The sequence below is a fragment of the Apodemus sylvaticus genome, chromosome 9 (genome assembly GCF_947179515.1).
Source record: "Apodemus sylvaticus chromosome 9, mApoSyl1.1, whole genome shotgun sequence".
Classification (NCBI taxonomy): domain Eukaryota; kingdom Metazoa; phylum Chordata; class Mammalia; order Rodentia; family Muridae; genus Apodemus; species Apodemus sylvaticus.
In genome coordinates this window covers 48,739,094-48,760,039 of record NC_067480.1, presented here as the reverse complement: position 1 = coordinate 48,760,039, position 20,946 = coordinate 48,739,094, and the positions used below count along the sequence as shown (strand labels likewise).

Here is a 20,946-nt window from a genome sequence, read left to right as displayed (position 1 = left end):
GTATTGTATTGTAAAGGATACCATAGCTTCTCTATCAACTTTTTTGAAGTGTTATTATATATAATCTTCCCATTTGTTAGGTACAGTTCCATGATTTTCAGTGTTGTTAGCCAATTGTGCATCTATTGCCACAGTCAGCCCTGGGACATATTCACCACCTCGGAAAGAAACCATCACCTCTTAAACTTCTCAGACAGCAGCTCAAGACAACGGCTGACCTGCTTTGTGCTTTATTAATTTGTTTTTGGACATTTCATTTGAATAAGTGTATACTCATGGTATATTATCATGGTGAACTTCTTAGCATAATGTTTTCAAAGTCCACCCATGTAGTATTTATCAGTTTTAATTTTTGTTGCTAAATAATAGTCCATATTATACTTAATATTTTACTCGTTAGTTCATGGATACTGGGCTTTTTGACTTGAATTATGTCAATATAAACATTTTCATTTCTCCTGTATAGATACCTAGGAAAGAAAGTGTTGGGTTGTATGCTAACCCTGTTACAGCTATTTTTGAGGAACTACCAGGTCATTTTCTAAAGCTACCGCACATATTTTATAAGCAGTATATAAAGGTTTTAATGTCTCCATGTCCTCACTAATACTTGCTATAATCTATCTTTTCCATTATGTTTGGGTGGCAAGGAAGTTCTTTTGAGTATTATTTTCCTAATGTTATCAAGCATCTTTTCAAATGTGTTTATTGGTCCTTTATATATCTTTTGAAAATATATTTATTTACATCTTTTGCCTTACCAGGTACATCTTATATATTTTTCTCTCCCGCTTTATAGCTTGTCATTTTATTTTTTGTTTTGTGTATCTTTTTCCCAGACAGGTTCTCACTATATAGCTCTGGCTAGCCTTGGACTTGCTCTGTAGACCATGCTTACCTTGTACTTAGAGAGATCTGCCTGCTTCTGCCTCTCAAGTTCTAAGATTAAAAGTGTGCACCACCTTTTAATTGAGGCATGACATTCTTTATTTTTATTTCTGGTTCGTCAATTTTATTTTTATTTTTCTAAACGTCACATTTTTCCCCAAATAACTGAAAGCCCAGCAAACAATAGCATTGCCTAATGAAAAGCAGCTAACTGAATGGATGCAGGACTGTGTTCCTTCTGCTCTTCTCCATTAATCTGAGCCCTTACGTCTTTTTTGGAATAACTTACATAAGAAAATGAAGATGAGAAACTAAGAAGTGGCAATTTTGACTATATAACACAATAATTGGCTAATTTTTTTTAGTAAATTTATGGTGTCAGTAGGTGTAGTGTATTACTTATAAACTACTTGAGAAATATATATATAACTTTGGAAGTTTTTATAAACTTAGACATGAGGAAAATTTTAGTGCCTTTGTTTGTTTGTTTGTTTGTTTGTTTGTTTGAAGAAGACTGAACTGGCCCTGTGGAGTGTAAATGATGTTCTTGCTGTCATGAGAGATTGCTTGTTTTTTGTTGCATTATCTCTGTGGAAAAAGTTTTCAAGGCTCTTGTTTTATTTATAACTCCTAAAGTTTGTCTCTAAGCAGTATCAGCTTTAGTTTATAAATAGCTCACTTGAAGGAAATATTCTAGTATAGGCCATGGAAAATGCATTAATTTCCTTATTAATCAGATCTTTATCAGTAGAGAGGTTATGTCCCCCACCCCCAATTTCTTATATCCCAGTCATTTCCAAATGGATGCACATGCTTTTCAATAACTTACCAAATAGTAATGCTTGTTTAGAGGGAATATTTATAGGTAACCAGGTCATAACTATTGCATTATACTTGTCTCCTTTGATACAATATTTCATTTCTAACTAGATTGTAAGCTTTTTAAGAGGATGTTCTTGTATATTTTAATCTGTTACTTCCTGGACATCCACTGTGCAGGAAACAGAACATTTCTTTAGTAACTTATTATTTTTAGGGCCATAAATTTGAAAGGGTTAGCAATATTCTTTTTGAGTTGTACAGATTAGAGGAAGCAGACAAAACATGTTTACTATAATTGTTGATTTTTCGTTCCTGAGACAGGGTTCCTCTGTAGACCTGGCCTTGAACTTGGGATGAGTCTGCCTCTGATGCCCAAGTGCTGGGATTTAGGTGTGTGCCACCTGCTTATTTGCAGGTTTTGTTGTTGTTGTTGTTTTTAAAGATAAAGAGGAAGTTTATTTTAGTAGCTTAAAGTCTTCTATGCTTTGGATTTTCATTAATCCTTATGCTTTACACAGTGGCATCTTCCTCTAAAGCCTAAACATCGTGCTGAGACTGTTCATCAAAATACCTTCTTGAGAAGTCTGTCACGGTAGTAAAGCAGTATGTCTCCCTGGAAGGTTGGACTTGGTGTTGATTATTTCAAAACCAAAGATAAAAGCACTGAACTTAAAATAAGTCTCCACTCAAAACTATACATAAAGAAAAATATCTGTCTGATACTATAATAGTGGAAAAAAATCATTATACATTTGTCCAAATTCAGTGTGTAGTACCAAGAATAAGCATTGATGTAAAAAATAAATACAATAAAAGTACATAAAGTTTGTATCATTGTCTGCATGCTATTTATCAGTTTTATAGACTATCCGTAGGCTATTTTTAATGTAGTCTGCTATATCTTATATTTTTTTCATTTGCTGACAGACTGGTAAGCAACATATTAAAATGACTTGCATATTTCTTTCTATTCTGTAGAGCTTCATTGTTGACTATACAGACAGTTCTCTACTTTTATAATATTGAAGACAGTGAGTATAGCCTTGAAATTTATAAATTCCTTACAGAGCTCTCAACATCTCCAGTTGTCTGGTTAAAGCCAGAATGTGTGCTCTCTGACCGTTGACTAGTCCCACCTCAGGAAGCTGAGTTTTCACTGTTCCCTATCTGGCTTGTAAATATTTCATCAAGAATTTCAAGACCTAGTTCAAAATCACTAACACTGCTGCTTAAACTTACAGAACTCTTCTAAAAAAAAAAAAACTACCAACAACAAAATCAAAACATATAGGCATTCTGTGTCCATTAAATGTAGTCTCACACAGTCATTTAGGATTTGCTGACTACCTCAGATATAAAGCAGAACTTAAAGACAGCTTCTCTCTCTTTCAGTGTGAAAACTACTTTTATAAAAGTAATTACTTATTGAAGATGTATAGTGCTTTTAATTTTTAAGAAATGAGTTTCCAGGGCTGAAGAGATAGATGGTTCGTCTGCTATGAGCACTGGATGCGCTTCCAGAGGTCCTGAATTGAGTTTCCAGCAACTGCACGGTGGTTCACAACCATTTATAATGAGATCTGATGCCCTCTTGTGGCAAGCATCATATATACACACAGAACACTCAGACATAAATAAATTTTTTTTAAAAATGAACTTCAAGGTCCATTTTATAGCGCTTTACACGTAGACACTGCCTAAAGTGTTGGCTTTCTAACAAGGCTCAGTGTGAGGTGGATGTTTGCAAAGAAAGTTCACTGGAAAGAAGTGGGATAAAAATGTTGCCAGAAAGACCAGTGTCATGGTTTGTTGTGTAAAGGTGCTTGCTGCCAAGCTTTGTGACCTGAGTTCAGTCCCAGGAACCTGCATGGTGGAAGGTAAGAATCCACTACAGAAGTGTTCTCTGACCACCATACATGCACATGATAAAGAAATCTTAAATAAGACACTACTGCCATCATAAAAGATGTGGGTGGGTGGGTGGGTGGGTGGGTGGGTGGAGAGAGAGAGAGAGAGAGAGAGAGAGAGAGAGAGAGAGAGCGAGCGCTAGCTAGCTATATAGTTGCAGTTGCTTACCAGATGGCAGAAAGCTTGTTTTTAGAACCATGTGTAGTCTCACCTTAAAGAAAATAAGGCAAGAAAATGTTGAAAACAAGACAAAAAAACTTGGATTTGATAGTGTTTGACAATTTTTGTATTGAAAGAAACTATTTATGAGATATTCATTAATGTCATAAGTTATACAGCATTTACATAAATCAGATAACATTTTCCTAATTTACTCTTGCTGAGTATTTGCTTTGAGAACTGCCCTTTTCTTAAGCTGTGCTACATGTTAAACTTGTTAAAACTACCATTCCAATAACCTGATAATTAGAAAATTACAGTAAACCATTAAATACTAAAATAAACCTTCTCTGAGTTAAGCAAATAAATCGGGATTTATTAAATAACATTGCAATTTTGCTATTTGCTGTTTCCATTTGGAGTGGTGGTTAGGTTACACTGGTGTTTACTGTTGGTACATAATATCTATGAAAGTATGAAAACCGAAAAGTCTTCCTTTGTATCTGGAATTTACTTAAGGCCTTGTTTGGGTATCTGCAGAGGTGTGAAGGAGTGTGTCTGATTTCCTGAAGCAGGAGTTAGAGGCAGTTGTAAACCACTGAGATGTAGGTGCTGGGACCAAAGCTTGATTATCAAAGAATAACAAACACTTTTAACTTATGAGCTGTCTCTCCAGCCCCTAGAATTATTTCTAGTCATTACAGTCACCTTCATGTTATGTTTCTTGCCTTTGTTATCTAGAGAAGAGACTTTAAGTATAGATTCATTCTCTGTTTGAAAATGGCTGCTGGGCGGTGGTGGTGCACACCTGTAATCCCAGCACTCTGGGAGGCAGAAGCAGGCAGATTTCTAAGTTCGAGTCCAGCCTAGTGTACAGAGTGAGCTCCGGGACAGCCAGGGCTATACAGAGAAACTCTGTCTGGGGGGGGGGGGGTGGGGGGGTAACCAAATCCAAAAAACCAAAAAGAAAAAAATGGCCTTATAAGGGCTCAGAAAATTTGAGAAGACTAGTTAATAAACTTGGTATAGATAGCATTTAGTTGATTTCATTGTCTTGTTCTTTCAAAATATACTTATAACACTTCCATTTTGTTAGAACATAATCAGTCTGACTTAATCTCAGGTTTAGACAGTTGAGGTTACTAAATATTAAGTTGTGTATGTATGTAAATGATGTATGCATATGATGACCGAATATGCTGTTTTCTTACCTGGTTTCAATGAAGGGATGCTCTATTTACCACCAGGAGACTATTCTCAAAATTTTGGAACATTGCTCAGTTTCTGTTGGTTACATATATTTCAGTTCTGATAGATTAGACACACAAAATGTCTAATGGCAAATGTTTCAAGATGAACAAGAAAGAACTGTGCAAGGGGATAAGGTAGAGGAGTGCAGGCAGTCCCACAAGGTTATTGATTATGAAATGTCTATCACACAGAACCCAAACTTTTGCCCCTCATCAGTGACACTTAAAAGGAACATATATCAGAGGTGAAAAGATGGGTTGACAAGGCTTTTAATCTTCCCAAAACTAAAAAGTACAAAAGAACTAGAAATTATTGTACCCCATGTAAGGTTGGATATACTTCTGCAGAACGTGTGTCTGTGTGTGTGTGTGTGTACATGCAAGTACCTGCTGAGGCTGGAGGTGTCAGATCCTTCTGGAGCTGGGTTATAGCTAAGTGTGAGTGTGAGCTGCTTGCTAGACATATGACTGCTGGAAAACAATACACACTCTTCAACTGCTGACTCATTTTCCAAGCCCTCATCAGTTTTTAAATTATGTACCCAAATACATCTTTTGCTGAAGTTGCCCTAGAAACTTTAGTTCTGATTATGTGGGTTCCTTAAATCCTTGGAATTTTAAGAGTTGAGCATGAGTATGCTGAAAATCTTTTTCTCCTTTCTAACAGGTTACTTCCATTTTAACAAACAGCATATGTTCCATTAGTTAGAAAGCATTTCTTTGAAGTATTATCTTGCATCTTTATAAAAATTAAACTTGAATTTAAGGGCTTAAATAGCCAGGTTATAAAGAGGATGGGTTTGTTTTGTTTTAAGATTTATTTCATTTTTAAATATGTATGCATGTGTGAGACTGTGCATGTTTCTGCAGATGCTAGCAGAAGCCAGGAGTTAGCCTTGGATCCAGGGGTTAGAGTTTCAGGTTATTGTGAGCTGCCTCTGGAGGGTGGGAACTAAACTTCAGTGCTCTGCAGGAGCAGGATATTCTGCAGGAACAATGTACACTGCTGAACCATATCCAGCCCCCTGAAGATAGGTTTATTTCTCAAAAACTTGTAGAGTGTTGAAGATCTTAAGAACTGAAGTTCTTAAGAAAATCAAAATATTTTAGGAAAAAGAAGTGGAGGTATACAATCTCCTTTCACTTAGTGATTATGAAAGTGGCAGTTTGGCTTTCTTTGATGGGCTTTAATTTGCTGTTTGATGACAATTTGTATTAACTTGGGGTAGACAGGGCGGTAATGCTGCCAAATTTATTTCCAATACAGCACACTTCTGTGTAGGTGCTACTTAGGGGAATTTAAATGCTAGCCTGTTAGACAGGTTCACCGGTCAGCCTTCCTAATACTGGATAACATGCTACACATAATATTGCCACTATTTGTACTAGGCTAATTTTCCTACACACTTCTACCCTCTGACTTCGTGACATTTTATTTGCCTGCTCTCTTGTGCTGTTCTTGCACAGCAGACTGAGCTCTATAAAAGAAAGTTGTTTACAGTTTCACTCAATAGCTTGAACAGTGTTTAGCATGTAGAAGCATAATGCATATAATGTAAGTTGATTAACTTTAAGACTATTGTTAGTAAAGTATATTCGTAAAGGAAATTATTTTGTTGTGAACTAGCCCATTGCAGTTTTATTCTAAGTCCAGTAACTTGAAGAGTTCTGATTTAAAATATGTAATTATGTGTATGATGGGTGTGGCAGTGACCAGGTTAGAGGAGGACTTTGGGGTCAGTTTGGTTTTTTTCTTTCTGCCATTGAGGGGGCTCCAGGGATTAAACTCAGGTTGCCAGGATTGAATGGCAAGCACCTTCCCCTGCTGAGCCATTGCCTCAGCCCCGGGGACTGATTGACACTGGGGTTAATAGAAAAACTGAAGATCCTACACATGCTCTACAGTCTGTTCTTCCCATACGAGCAGAAAAACAGGTGAAATGCGCCTGCTTCAAAAGTCGGCTCAGGCCAACTGGCAGAATGGTGCTGTAATGTCTTCAAGGTGAAAACCAAGAGTGTTGTAGTTGAGTCCAAGAACTGTCTCATCTGTCGTGTAATCTTACTAGCACTGTTTTCTTAGAAAAGGCACCATTCGTGCCATTGCCCATTTGGTTTGCACCTGTTTAAGCTAAAATTTAACTATTTAAGGCTGATTCCTACCCTGAATAAGGGTCAGTAACCACCTACATGAAGTGGTAATAAAATACTAGCAGTTTAGTTGAGGACTTGTTGCTGTTGGAAATACCAGTCTCCAGTGATAGAGAATATTAGCTAGTTGCAGGGAGGGGTGTGAAAATCATAGCCCCTTTTGACTGCAGCTTTAACTACTTAAATTTTCTGGTCTTTTATTATGATTTAGTAGTCTTGTTTCCTGAACCAAAAACATCAAGAAGCCTTCTACCTTAAATTTAAAAAAAAAAAAAAAAAAGCAAGTAGTCTCGGGCTGTTCTCAATAGAAACAAGGGATGTGACCCATCTGTAGATGACCTTTGATCAAATGGTAGAGTGAAACTGCGTGGATGGTAGCATAGGGATACATAAGTAAACAATTTTGAAAAGGTATGGTTTGGAAGGAAGTCTTAAAATGATCATGTATATTTTATCTGCACAGGAGGTATTAAGGTATTCCTTTATTGCTCCTGAAATGAGTACTTTGTTACACATGCCATTTGCATTCAGGTCAAAGGATACGTTTTAGGATAGCCAACTTGTTTTAATTGTTTTTGGTTTATTTTTTAGCATACCATGCTTTTCTTTAAAAAAAAATTTAGTATAACCTGTATGATAATTTTATAAATTTTCATAACTAGGTTATTTCTGTTTTTACTTCACTTATAAATGCAGAGTAAACAGTTTAGCCATAATAAGTACTTTTACTTTAAAAAAAAAGTGAGGGGGCAAAAGAGATAGCTCAGTGGTTAAGAGCAGTGGCTGCTCTTCCAGAGGACCCACCCAGGTTCAGTTCCCAACACCTACATGGCAGCTTACAACTGCCTGTGTGTCAGTTCCAGGGGATCTGACACACAGACATACATGCAGTCAAAACACAAATGCATATAAAAATAGTTAAGTACCTTTTTTAAAAAAGTGAGGTTTGAGATTATGTCAGTACATATCTCTAAATCACTGTTGAAATACAGTTTTCATTCAGAAATATTCATAACTTTTGATATTGATGAGTTATTTCTTAAACTATACAAACATTCTGAATCTATGTTCTCTAGAAGGAAAATAGTCTCCAACCAGTACTGATATTTAAAGTATATAAAAAGCATACCAGAAGATGAGACTTGCTGTCCTATAAAAGATTTTTGTAGATCCCACTTCCAGCTTAGTGTTTAATTCCTCACACCTTCAGGCTTCTTTTTTAATTATAAATGGGATTCCACTGTATTTAATGTCATTACATTGTAGACAGACTTCTTTTTACTACATTATTTTTATATCCCTTCTAAAAATAATGTTTCTAAGCCGGGCGATGGTGGTGCACGCCTGTAATCCCAGCACTCTTGGAGGCAGAGGCAGAGGCAGGCGGATTTCTGAGTTCGAGGCCAGCTTGGTCTACAGAATGAGCTCCAGGACAGCCAGGGCTATACAGAGAAACCCTGTCTCAAAAAACCAAATCCAAAAAACCAATAATAATAATAATAATGTTTCTAGTTTTGTGGTATTAAAAACAATTAAAAAAAGAATTCTGCACCAGATACCTTTGAACTACTTTTTTTTTTAAACTAACTGTTGAGAATTTCATATTGACTCATAGTTGCATTTTGCATGATATTGTGGTGGTCTTGGCAGTTACTTCTCTGGAGCTTTGTGACTGTTAAATAACCATGCTGTCGAGTCTGGTGATCTTTTTTTGCTTTGTCATCTATGTTTTATGGATACTGGTATTTCTAACTTTTTATATTAATTTCTGAAATAGCATTTTATCTTTAAAGTATTATAAATAATGGCATGTTAAATATTGGATACATTTTGATAATATTTAATGATCATAAGGATGAATGTCTATTTTGATTAGTTTTAGAGTTGTTTGGTAAAGCATTGAGATTTCTTGTATTTGAGAGATGAGTATAAACACCACTCATGATAAATTCATCTTGTCTGGTAATATATAAGTATTGAGCTATAAGAGGGATACACTATAGAAGTATTCCCTTTTTTTCGTGTCCCCAAAAAGACAAGAAAGGATTGCTTCCCCCATTATCTGAAAGCTTACTAAAATCCGCATGTAACTTCTGCACCTAGAAGCTCTTCCTTCTCTCTCGATTCTTGCTGCTGTGAGGTGTTAGAGCACTCCACAGGCATGCAAAACAGGTCTAAAAAGTGCAAGCGTCCAATATTGACTGACCCAGAATTTTACAATCGAACATAAAAAGTTGTTTTGCTTCTCTGTGTGTGTAGTGTTGTGTTGTACTCTGCTGTGAGTGAGGAGTAGAACACCATGACCGTCTCAGTGTTTGAAGCCTCTGATTAAGGTCTGGCCGTTTATTTTACTTTTTTACCTCTGTGCCCCTCTACATGGGCTTTTGATTTGTCCTATTACCAGTTACCTACTAGGGAGCCACTTACAGTTGCTCTTGCTCTGATAGGAAGAAATACCTAGAGGGATCTGAAGCCAGAATCTTAGACCTGACTTCATTCCTGCTTTCTACACTCTTTCTGAACCGGGCTGGTGCAGCTTGGAAAAATCAGCCTCGCTGCCACCTCTGACCTCCTCACTAGTAAAGGACCAACCAAGACAGGGACTACCTCTCATTTCCTATGAGGAAGAAGCACCCAGAGAAAACTCTGTATTTCTTCATTGTTTGTCTTTGTTATTTGAAGTTAGCTAATCAGATTTGAGCAAGTTGAGTAAAAGGTCAGCTGCATTCTGTTTTAACTAGATTTCTAAGTGCATTTACTAACTTAACCACCACATAGCCTATTTGTAACTTGAAGTTTGCCTTTAAAGCCACGCAAGTACAAAGCACTGTAGTGCTTGTAACACTCTTCCATATTATTGTAGGTAACTAAATGACCATGGACTCTGGAGCAGACAACCAGCAGAGTGGAGATGCTGCTGTAACAGAAGCTGAAAATCAACAAATGACAGTTCAAGCCCAGCCACAGATTGCCACATTAGCCCAGGTATACAATACATGGAGAGATTCCAAGCTGTAGCTCTTCTAAAAGTGATATGTTTCCAAGAGAATTTAATTTTTAATAAAATATATAAAATGAGTGGAAATTTTCTTAAGAATATCAGAATTCCTGTTCAGTATTAGCATTAGCTTATGTTTAGAAATGAAATTAACATATTGGTAAAGTGTATCATTAAACATTAATATAGTGTGTATGTAGTGACATGATTCAGAAATAATTACTTTTTTATTAATAAATGAATTGACCCTCTCAAGGCAATAATAACAGCTGCCTTGTTTTTTTGTTTGTTTGTTTTGTTATTTTTGTTTTAAATACCACACAGACTTATTTTGGGGCCTGGAGGTGCAGATGATTTAAAAGTCTAGGTTTATGTATTCTGATACTAAAATGCAGAATAAACAAATAAATTAATGTGGTAATCAGTCCTAAGGATGACTGCAGATATTCTTTTCTATGCCTTTTAAATGCATTAGTCTGATTTTGTTTTAAGCATCCTGTCCTTAAGGCTGACATTTCTGTGCCTGCTGTATTGCTCTCATCTGTTTTTCTTTATTAACATCTTTGCTTAAATATAAGTGAAAACAGTGCTTAATAGAAAAACCAAATAAATATTAAACTGCTAGGGTAAGAATGTGGTATTTCCTTTTACCAGTTTTGGACACAGAATGTCACTGTAGCCCTAGGTGGCCTCAACCTCCCAGAGACCCACCTTCCTCTGGATTAAAGGTGTGTAGTACCATGCCTGGCTGTTTTTGAAGTGAAGGCTCCCAAAGAAAAATAATCCTGGCAAAGCTTTGCTTTGCTTATCTTCAGTTTCTCCAGGAGTTAAAAATCTCCAATGGAAGTGGCTGATTAGAATAAGTCCTGGGACATACAGCTTCACCACGACTGGGATGAGCGTGGGAGTGAGTCAGATACCGGAGCTCCAGGCCAGATAGAGTAAGCAAGCTGACTGTCCCCTCTCCTAGAACAGGGTTCCCTGCAGATCTCACGAGTAAGGCAGCACCACATATGTTTGGAGTTATATCAGATGAGGCAGCACTTGGTCAACACAAGCTTAGTAAAACAGGCACAGAGAAATTGGGGCTCATCTGATCATTTAGCTGAGCAGTCTCCTTGATGATGCCAGCCTTTCGCATGCCCTCTGTCCTGGTCACCATATTCTTTCCGGCCTGGTTGTTCCCCAAGTTGACTTTATAGAGTCATCTTGGAAATTCTTTTTGCTCTCATGGCTTTTGAGGTAGAACATATAGGTAGCATAATCTTGAAAATAAAACATTAACTGGGCTAAGAATTCTTGGTAAGACATTTTCTTTGGAAGTTTTCTATGGTACACTTAGTGTTGTTTACACATTTTTAGAAGACTTAATTTCATTTCTTATATCTGATATATTATAAAATACCTTACATCTCCTTACAAGGAGTACTAATAAATTAGTTCATTTTTTTTCCTCTGGAGGATGAAAACTGTTCACACCCTCTGTTTAAGAAATTTCTTTGAATTAGTTGGTGGTGGTTTTGTTCTTCATGTCTGTCAGGATCCTTGTGATCCAGATGTTATACTTCTGGGACTGTTTTTGTGGCGGCGTGTTTTTGTTTGTTTCTTCATTTTCCTTGCAATTTTTAAACCTCTTTGCTCTACTTCCTAGGAGTGTATTCACTCCATCCTGCCTGCTGAATTTTTTTAAGTAAACAGTTCATTTACAAAACATGGGTTTGTTTTCTTAAGAAGCCATGCAATGCAACGGTTTGTTTTGTTTTGTTTTTTTAGATTTATTTTATAACGTATTCAGCACTCTGCCTGCACATATCCCTGCAGCCCAGAGAGGGCACCAGATCTCATTATAGATGATTATGAGCCATCTTGTTGTTTCTGGGAATTGAATTCAGGACATCTGGAAGGCAGCCAGTGCTCTTAACCTCTGAGCCATCTCTCGAGCCCCTGACTGTTAAATTGCTATCATGTTTCCAAGAGTGTTCTGTTTGTTCCCTGGGTAGTCTTTTGGTATATAGTATCCTGTGTTTTATAAGTATTCTGTTTATTCTCAGAAAAAGGGGTTTGTTTAGGGGGTGGTTTTTACCTTACTTGGTACTTATTTTGAGTTTCTATTTCTCACATGGCCATAACTCTTCATCTTCATTTCCATTTGTTTTAGTCTCCATCTTTCCTAGTAGTGGCTTTCATCAAATGCTTAATACTCTGTGAATGTCTGCTCAGGATTAAAGTAGAAGGAGATGAGGGGGTAGGATCGTAGCTTAATGGTAGAGCATGTACTTAGCACGTGTAAAGCCCTGGGCTCGCTCGTGTCCCAACATTAAGTGATTTATAGGCAGATATAAAATGACTAAGAAGCTACTTTGGAAGCTTTGGGATATATTTATAGCTCAACAGCTCCAAACCAGGAACTTGACTGCAGAACAGTGGTAGTCTTAGATCTTGAATTTGATCAGGTCCCCAGAGGTTTCCCTCTTTATATATAAAGGACCTGAGAGCCACAGGAAAGAAGAGGGCTGGGGTGCTATAGTGACTTTAGTAAACCTGGTATGATGTGGTTAAGACTCATTGTCTGTGTAATTCTGCACTCTTCTCTCACCGCAGGCAGACTTCTCTTCTGCAGGGATTGAGAAAGGATTCATTTGTTTTTGCAGAGCTTTCCATGCACCCTTTGTTTCTTTTCAACCCTTCTCTTCATGCTTCCGTTTCCAGTGGTGTGAATCCTGAGCATCTGCATTTGTGTGATGCAAGTCAGGCTTTCCTTCCTCCAAGATTGGACCATCTGTAGCCTGCCTAGTTGGTTACTGTCGCCCCATCTGTTCTCCAGCCTCCAAGACTCCACTGTCTCCTTTCCTAGTCCCTGCACTTACATGATTGCGCATATAGAAGTGAAATCAATTTCATGAAATATAACTCGGAATTCAAGAGGAAACGTGTTCCGTTTACTATTAAGCGGCCTTTCAGCGTGGAAGACTCAGAATGGAATGTGTAGTTGACTGTGGATTTTAAGAAAGCTTTTTCCTTCTTGTCCAGTTAGAGTTTTACTTTTTAGTTATTCTTCTGAATTCCTTGACAAAAACACCACACTAATAAAAAATTATCTTTTATTTTTTGAGAGTTTGATACTTGTCTATAATGTATTTGTGTCATGTGTATCACTTCTGTGCCCATTTGCTCCCACCAGACCTTTCCTTTCTGAGATCCCTTCTACTTTGTTGTCTTCTTCTGGTTGTTCTTGTTGTTATGACCCACGGAGTGTAATTATGGATGCTTGCATGAGCGCGAGTGGGGAGTTACGTAACACTGAAGACAGTGTCTGTCTCTCTCCCAGCAACCGTTAACTGCTAATAGTTCCTCAGAGAGCTTATGAAGTCCTACCTCCATCCATGGTAGAATGTTACAGACCCCATCTTATACATGTATTATGCAGGTAATCAGAGTTGTTGTAACAGTTTGTTAACAGCAGTGTCATGCCCAGAACTCCACCAGAGTTTCCCAGCATTCCTTCCCCTTCTGACTGTTACATTCCTTCCAGCTCTTCTCTTAAAGTGTTCCCTGAGCCTTGAGGGAGGTGTATATCATAGATGTTGACACAACCTCTTGTTAAATCTGATAACTTTTTTTTTTTAAGATTTATTTATTTATTATATGTAAGTACACTGTAGCTGTCTTCAGACACCCCAGAAGAGGGCGTCAAATCTCATTATGGATGGTTGTGAGCCACCATGTGGTTGCTGGGAATTGAACTCAGGACCTCCAGAAGAGCAGTCAGTACTTTTAACTACTGAGCCATCTCTCCAGCCCCTCCAGATAACGTTTTAATGCTGGTTTTTAAATACTAGGAAAACACTGTAAAGCTAAGGCAAAATGATTATGATTTTGCCAATAAATAGGAGGGGGAAGAAAGCAAGTAGTAAAGGAGATCAACTTTATGATTATAAAGGCTGGCCTCACCCTTGGAGCAGTCCTTCCTCAGCTTCCTCAGTCCTGTGATTGCAGGTGGTTAGTACCACACAGATAAGAATGTGACATTTGAATAAATCAAAGCAAAATGTAATAGGGCTTTATTAAGCAATAAATAATCAAACAAAAATAACGAACTTCTACTATGTAGCCATATTTTTAGACTGTGTAAAGATATAATATATTTTAAAACCAAAAAAATTGGTTCCATGGTAGTGTCTGTATGTCTTAAGAAACATATGTCAAGCTGGGCAGTGGTGGCCCACGGCAGGCGGATTTCTGAGTTCAAGGCCAGCCTGGTCTACAGAGTGAGTTCCAGGACAGCCAGGGCTACACAGAGAAACTCTGTCTCAAAAAACAAAAAGAGAGAGAGAGAGAGAGAGAGAGAGAGAGAGAGAGAGAGAGAGAGAGAGAGAGAGAGAGAAACAAACAAACAAACATCAGTCAAGCATGTCTCACTTTTTACCAGGCCATATGCTTCCCAAGATAGTTGTGAATATGACCCAACACATTTGTAAGTGACAACATTACAACATCAAAAGATAAGACACCTGTGATAGGAAAGTGCTTGCCTAGCAGGCACAAGGCCCGGAGTTTAATCTGTGGCACAGAATAAAAGAGCTCAAAAGCCCCAAAAATGCCACAATAGTTCTGGTTACTATCTGGGATAGATGGGAATTTTAGCCAGGCCTTATTGGACAGGCTTGTGATAACAGCTCCTTGGGAGTCTGAAAAGGGAGGACCATAAGTTCAAGATCAGCCTGGGTAATCAAGTGAGACACTGTCTTAAAACTGAAAAAAAGGAGGACTGGTGATATATTTTCATGCTAGATTACTTGTCTGCTACCCACCCATACACACATGAAAGAGGGCTTATTTAATACTTTCTTTGGTTTCTGTGTCTATATAAACTTTAAGGAGCTTTGATAAATAACTAGGGTAGAAATCACAGGATTAGCTTGTTATATTCACCGTAAAGGCTGAAGGGAAGAAGTCACTGATACCGTAATTGCTTCAAGTACTGCAATAGCTTTCCTATGGAATTAAGATGAGGCACTCAGCTCATAATAACTTTATGACTGAACCTTTCAAACCTGAGGAGTCAGTGTCCTTAATTTCCTCTTTGTCATTACAAACAGGACAACGTGCACAACTCTGCAGATAATCCTGGCACCTAAGCAAAACGTAATAGGGCTTTATAGAACCAGGTAAAATGAAACATGACTTAAAGTGACCAGAGAAAATAGGACTAATACAGAAGGATTTTGTGGCTGTCTAAGGAAAGGAAACTTCTAGTTTTGATCTGTGTGAGAACTTGTCTTCAAGAGATCTTGCTGGGTATGTCTGTAAACTGACATTCAGCACTACACCTTTAGCCACAACCCCAGCTCTCCCAAACCCTGCCCCTCTTTCATTCTGTCTCATCTTTAATTCCTCTCTTCAGACAGCCATTCAGAAAGCCCTCGGTCTGCCTCTGGATGTTCATACAGGTTGCTTCTCTTGGACCTGTCCCTACTACCCACCCACTCCCCTCTTCCTGGCCGTCAGCATCCTACTCTAACTGTGTAAGCTTTCCCACGGTCCACCACCTCCACTTTCCTCTCTCTGAAGTGAAAATCAGTCATTCAACCACGAAAGTGATTCTTCTAAAATGCAAACATGCTATTCCAAAAACCCTTCAGCAATTCTTCCTATAGTCTCAGAATGAATGAAGTTTTGTTTTTGAGACATGTCCTTGAGTGGCTGAGGTTGGCGTTGCTTGGCCTTTACAGCAGTCCTGCCCCAGTATCTTTAGTATCGGAATTACGAACATGTGCCACTTTTACTGACTAAAATGCAAGATTTTTGTTTGTTTTGAGGCAGGTCCTCACTACACCTTTGGCTTGTCTGAAACTCACAAAGATCTGGCTATCTCTGCCTCCCAAGTCTTGGGCTCAAAGGCATGAGACACTAGGTCTGGCTTGAAAGCTTTTTTAATCTGACAGATAGAGAGATGTGTGTTTTGGTGGGTTTTATTTGTTTGTTTGTTTAATTTATTTTGTGTACACTGTTGATGTCTTTGGACACACCAGAAGAGGGCATCGGATCCCATTACAGATGGTTGTGAGCCACCATGTGGTTGCTAGGAATTGAACTCAAGACCTCTGGAAGAGCAGTCAGTGCTCTTAACTTCTGAGCCATCTCTCCAGCCCCATATAGAGAGGTGAGGCATACATATGTATATGTGAATGTGTGTGTATATAAAATGGAGGAAAGACATACACTGGTGCTAATGTCAGAAGCAAAGATAAAGTAACAGAGGTTCTAAAAGGCTTCGATGGTCTACTTATAAATACCTCTCTATATGGGGCTGGAGAGATGTGTAAGGTGTGAACTTTTTCTTTTAAGAGTATTAATCTTATACATTGTTAAAATATGTCTCAAGCAGGAAGGTCATAATTTTGTTTATTAAAAGTCACTTTATATTAAACCTGAGTAGTCCCACAGAGGTTTCTGTGGTGGTCATTGCTTTCTGTGTTTCTTTAGGTATCCATGCCAGCAGCTCATGCAACATCATCTGCTCCCACTGTAACCCTAGTGCAGCTGCCCAATGGGCAAACAGTCCAGGTCCATGGAGTTATCCAGGCGGCCCAGCCGTCAGTGATTCAGTCTCCACAAGTCCAAACAGTTCAGGTATGTGGATAAGCATTCTGAATGTACTTTAGTAACTTGTTTATAGCCATTTCTGTCTCCTTTCATTAGTTGTGAAAATAAGGACACATCTAGTTTAGATTTATTTTACTTGACAGTAAAGGAGTATGTTGTATCTGCATAGTTCTGTTATTATGCCAAGTCAGATCTAAAGAAAATTGCTTTTTTTTAAGCTTCAAAAGAAAAAGCATTTATTTAGAGAGATAGTAAATACATGTGATAAATGGAAATGTTGGGAAAAGACTTTAAGACTGATGTACTTCAGTTAAGGAAAATTAATTTAAAATGAACCTAAATTTGTATGGGGAAAGGGTTGATAAAAATTAATTAATAGCCTTACCTGAGATAGGATCTCTATCTCTGATAGAGATCACATCAGACATCATATTGCCTATTGAGCTTTTAGGTAGAGTTTATAACTCTGAAATAATACTATATTCAGAAGGTACATCATAAGGATCATTGATTGTACCACATATATCTGATTCTTTGAAGAGCTTGCTTCTTTGGGGTAAAGGGAATAAAGGCGTTCTAGATGTCTGAAGGTAGCTACTTAGGTCTAGGGACCCAAGAGCAGTAACAGGATAGTTCTTTGCAAATCAGCTAATTGAAGGAAAAAACAAAGACTGAACATTCATGCAAGTAGGCCATAACCCCAGCCTCCCGTTTCATATTTTCTACTTCACAGTCTTCCTGTAAGGACTTAAAAAGACTTTTCTCCGGAACTCAGGTGAGTCCTAGGTCCTAGATTTGAAGAAAATTATTTTTAGAAAGAAAGACATTTATTTATGTCTTTGTCCTTCTCTGTGAACATGGAATTTCAGGGTTTGAATCAAACGCTACACCTCTGTTGTACTGCTCACTGCCTAGTTACTGCTCAGTCTCTCACAGCTCTCCTCCAGCTGGTAGCCCAGAACTGCATGAGCCATCACCTTGAGAAAAGGAAGCGGAGGCCCCTGAGGACGGCACAATTAGACATGACGCCTAACTGCTGAAGTGCTGTGTGGCTAGCCCGAGTATGCCTTTCCATTGGGACCTGGTGACCCCAAGAACTAAGCAAATCCAACTCGTTTCTGTCAAACTTCTTCCTTTCTCTTCTTTCCCCTCACCCTTCCTACTGTACAGAAAATTTTCTAGATTCCACGAGCTTCTATTTTTCTTCAGCATTTACTATATGGTGTATGTTTGATTTCTCTCGCTCATCCTTGGCTGTTTTCTTCTAGATGAGAGCTGCTATGTTTCCCTTGTATGGTAGCCAGAGCTGATTAATATTTTTGCAAAGGGGAAAGGTGCTTTCTCCTTTGTCCAGGAACCATTATATTGTTGTTACCAACCTCACATGACACTTCGTCAGCATTTCGCCAAGCTATTGAGTTGATGTTGCCTCCTCTACTTTTTTCTTTTCTTTGTGCATCTGATTTGCTTTAGCACTGATAGGGTAGAGAACTGTTGTCATGTGAAATCCTGAAGTCACTAATTCCCCTAAGATACTGGGAATGGACATTATTAACAAGCCTTGACAGTATTAGCCAAATCAAGGTCTGTTTTTAAGAATCCACAATGATAAGAAGTAGTCCTGTGACTTAGTTTGTATTTCAAGGAATGCCACCTGGCCATCCTCCATATGATCTCAACATTAATTCCGTACCTGAATTCTTCTCTAGAACTTGGCCTGCTAGTCAGGAGTTTTAGAGATCAGACCTGGTTTGGATAGTAATAGGTCATGTGATGTTGAGCACAATGGCCCTTACTTTCTCTTTTTCACTTACAGAAAGTTTTTGTTATTAAAAAGTAAAGTTAGGCTACACAATACATATTTCAGTTTATAATTAATAAAACATGATATTTAATTGTTGCCTTTATTCTTAATTTTAATCTTATCTGGGGTAAAATAATTTAAACTCAAGTATTAAATATCCTTAACTTTGATAGAAATCTGTGTTTGTCTTTTTAAGAATACATTTTTATCACAGTGAGCTATGCTTACAACTTTAAAAATACATGTTTGAAAAAGAAAATTTGGACTCTTTGAAACCTGGACTATATGGAGATGTAAATGTGTGTTTCTTTTTCATTAAATACTCTAAACCAGAATGTGTTCAACTTTGATGGTTATTTGAGCCAGCTAGCAGTGGTTAGTGTTAATAACTAGGAAGGTTTGCAATAAGTTATCAAACAGGGTGGAAATATCCCTCAAACTTCTAGATGGTAGAATGTTAGTGTTATGTATAAAGTTTCCAAAAATACAAGGCATGTCTCTCCTAATGGGAGAACAAGAATAGAGGACATCTGTTGATATATGTCAACCTAGTAATTGGAGACTGCGCTGTATTAATATTTTAAGTACAGCTCCTCTTTACTACCTTTATTCTTACGTGTATAAATCACATCTCACGGATGATGTGAGAATTCTTGCAAAAATGACAGCAGTTTCACAGTGTATACAGGCTTAGTAGTGGCACTTACCAGTTTGGGCCACATTTCAATATAATGCTGTCTAAATGTACCAAAAGGATTCATAGATTTTATGAGTGTAAATTATTACAATCCATTTCTTCAACAATGTTTATTGATCACATGCTATGTGCCAGTCATTGTTCTAGGTGCTATGAAAGGCAGCAGTGAACAAACAGTACATCTCTGTTCTCATGAAGATCACATTTGAGTGAAGAGAGACATACTATGAAAAAATAAAATATGTCAGGTGAGGATAAGTGCTGCAGTTAATAAAACAGGGGAAAGGGTAGGGCAAGATGCAGAGGGAAGTGTGCTGTCGGGAGCACAATGAGCAGAAGCCAGACAGCAGGAGAGGCAGCGAAGCCAAGGCAGAGATATGGAAATGAGGACGCTTGGAATCTGAAAGAGTAGCATGTTCCTGCTGATTCCCTAAGGAAAGTGAGTGAGAAGGGGGAGGCGACCGACGGAGCCCCATTCAGTGTGGATTGATATGGAGGAGACGGTGGTTAAAGCCTTCTAAAACATAGTTAGTGGTTTTGTTCTCTGGCTATCATACAGCATTGCTGTGTCTGAATTAAGAATGAGAAGTGTGTTTGGGGGGTGGTGTTGGGAGGGATATTTGGGTTTTGTTTTGCTAGTCCAAGTATTCCAAAATTTCTGATTTTGGTGATGGCAAGCAAGGGCTTTGAGGGATATTTGACGTAATAGAAAATCCCTTTGTACTATCACTGGGCGGAAGGGGCTTTAGCCACAAATGAAAGGATTATTAGTTTTCAGAAGAAATTGTGGAGAGAATTTTGAAAATGCTTTCTTAACTTTTTTCATGATAAACAGTGTAAAACATGAAACTAGCCAGGCATGAGACCACATCTTTAACACTGGCATGGGTAGGAATAGCCGAAAAAGAGAGGGAGGGTTGGAGGGAGGGAGGGAGGGAGAGAGAGGGGGCAGGGATCTCTGAGTTAAAGGCCCGCCTGGTATACAAGGCAAGTTTCAGGCCACTGGAGATTTATATAGTAAGATCTTATTGCACAAAAGGACAAAAAAACCTATCTTCTTGCTAGAGTGCAATACCAGCTTAGATCCAGTGATTAAAATACATTGTATATATCTTGGTACTTACCTCATTGATACATGTAAATGAAAATAATTATTTCCTAAGCACAGCTAAAAGGCACTTAGTTTTGTGTCTCTACATTTAGAGTTCTCTTAAATTGGTAGATATCCAGCTACATTTCCAAAAAATGTAGACCTAGGCGGACAGGGTAAGTATTACTGTATACGCAGCCCTCAAAGGCTATGCCTCAGTGCTGGGATTAAAGGCATGCACCTCCATACTTGACTTGAATCACTGTTGAAAGATGCTAATGATCTTTTGGGTTTTCCAGATGGGCTTTCTTTGTGTAGCCTTAGCTGTCCCAAGAACTAGTTCTGTAGACGGAGCTGGCCTCTAACCCGTAGAGATAGCACCTGCCTCTACCTCCTGAGTGATGGGATTAAAGATGTGTGTCACCAATGCCTGGTTGTTAGTGATCTTTTAATGAAGAATATTTAATGACATTGTTCTTTAAAATTTACAAATAAACGCATATGCCCATTTTCTTATTTGTTTGCCTGTATGCCTGTACAAGATGTGCATACCTGGTACCTGTTGATGCCAGAACG

The 20,946-nt window shown here is 38.1% G+C and overlaps 1 protein-coding gene across 9 annotated transcripts in view; it reads left to right on the top strand.

The window, feature by feature from the left end:
• The window catches only part of Creb1 (cAMP responsive element binding protein 1), a 71,020-nt gene that overhangs the window by 7,392 nt on the left and 42,682 nt on the right, over window positions 1-20,946 (top strand). For 6 of the 9 annotated variants that reach the window (XR_007979570.1, XR_007979569.1, XM_052193674.1 and 3 more), the window contains exons 2-4: window positions 10,039-10,160; window positions 16,660-16,806; window positions 17,513-17,554. Coding sequence is in view for 7 of the 9 variants with exons in the window: in XM_052193674.1 (XP_052049634.1) it covers window positions 10,047-10,160; window positions 16,660-16,806; window positions 17,513-17,554 (303 nt within the window). In the remaining 2 variants the exon portion in view is untranslated. The remainder of the gene's footprint in view (window positions 1-10,038; window positions 10,161-16,659; window positions 16,807-17,512; window positions 17,555-20,946) is intronic. The other 3 variants (XM_052193679.1, XM_052193675.1, XM_052193677.1) reach the window with 2 other exon arrangements.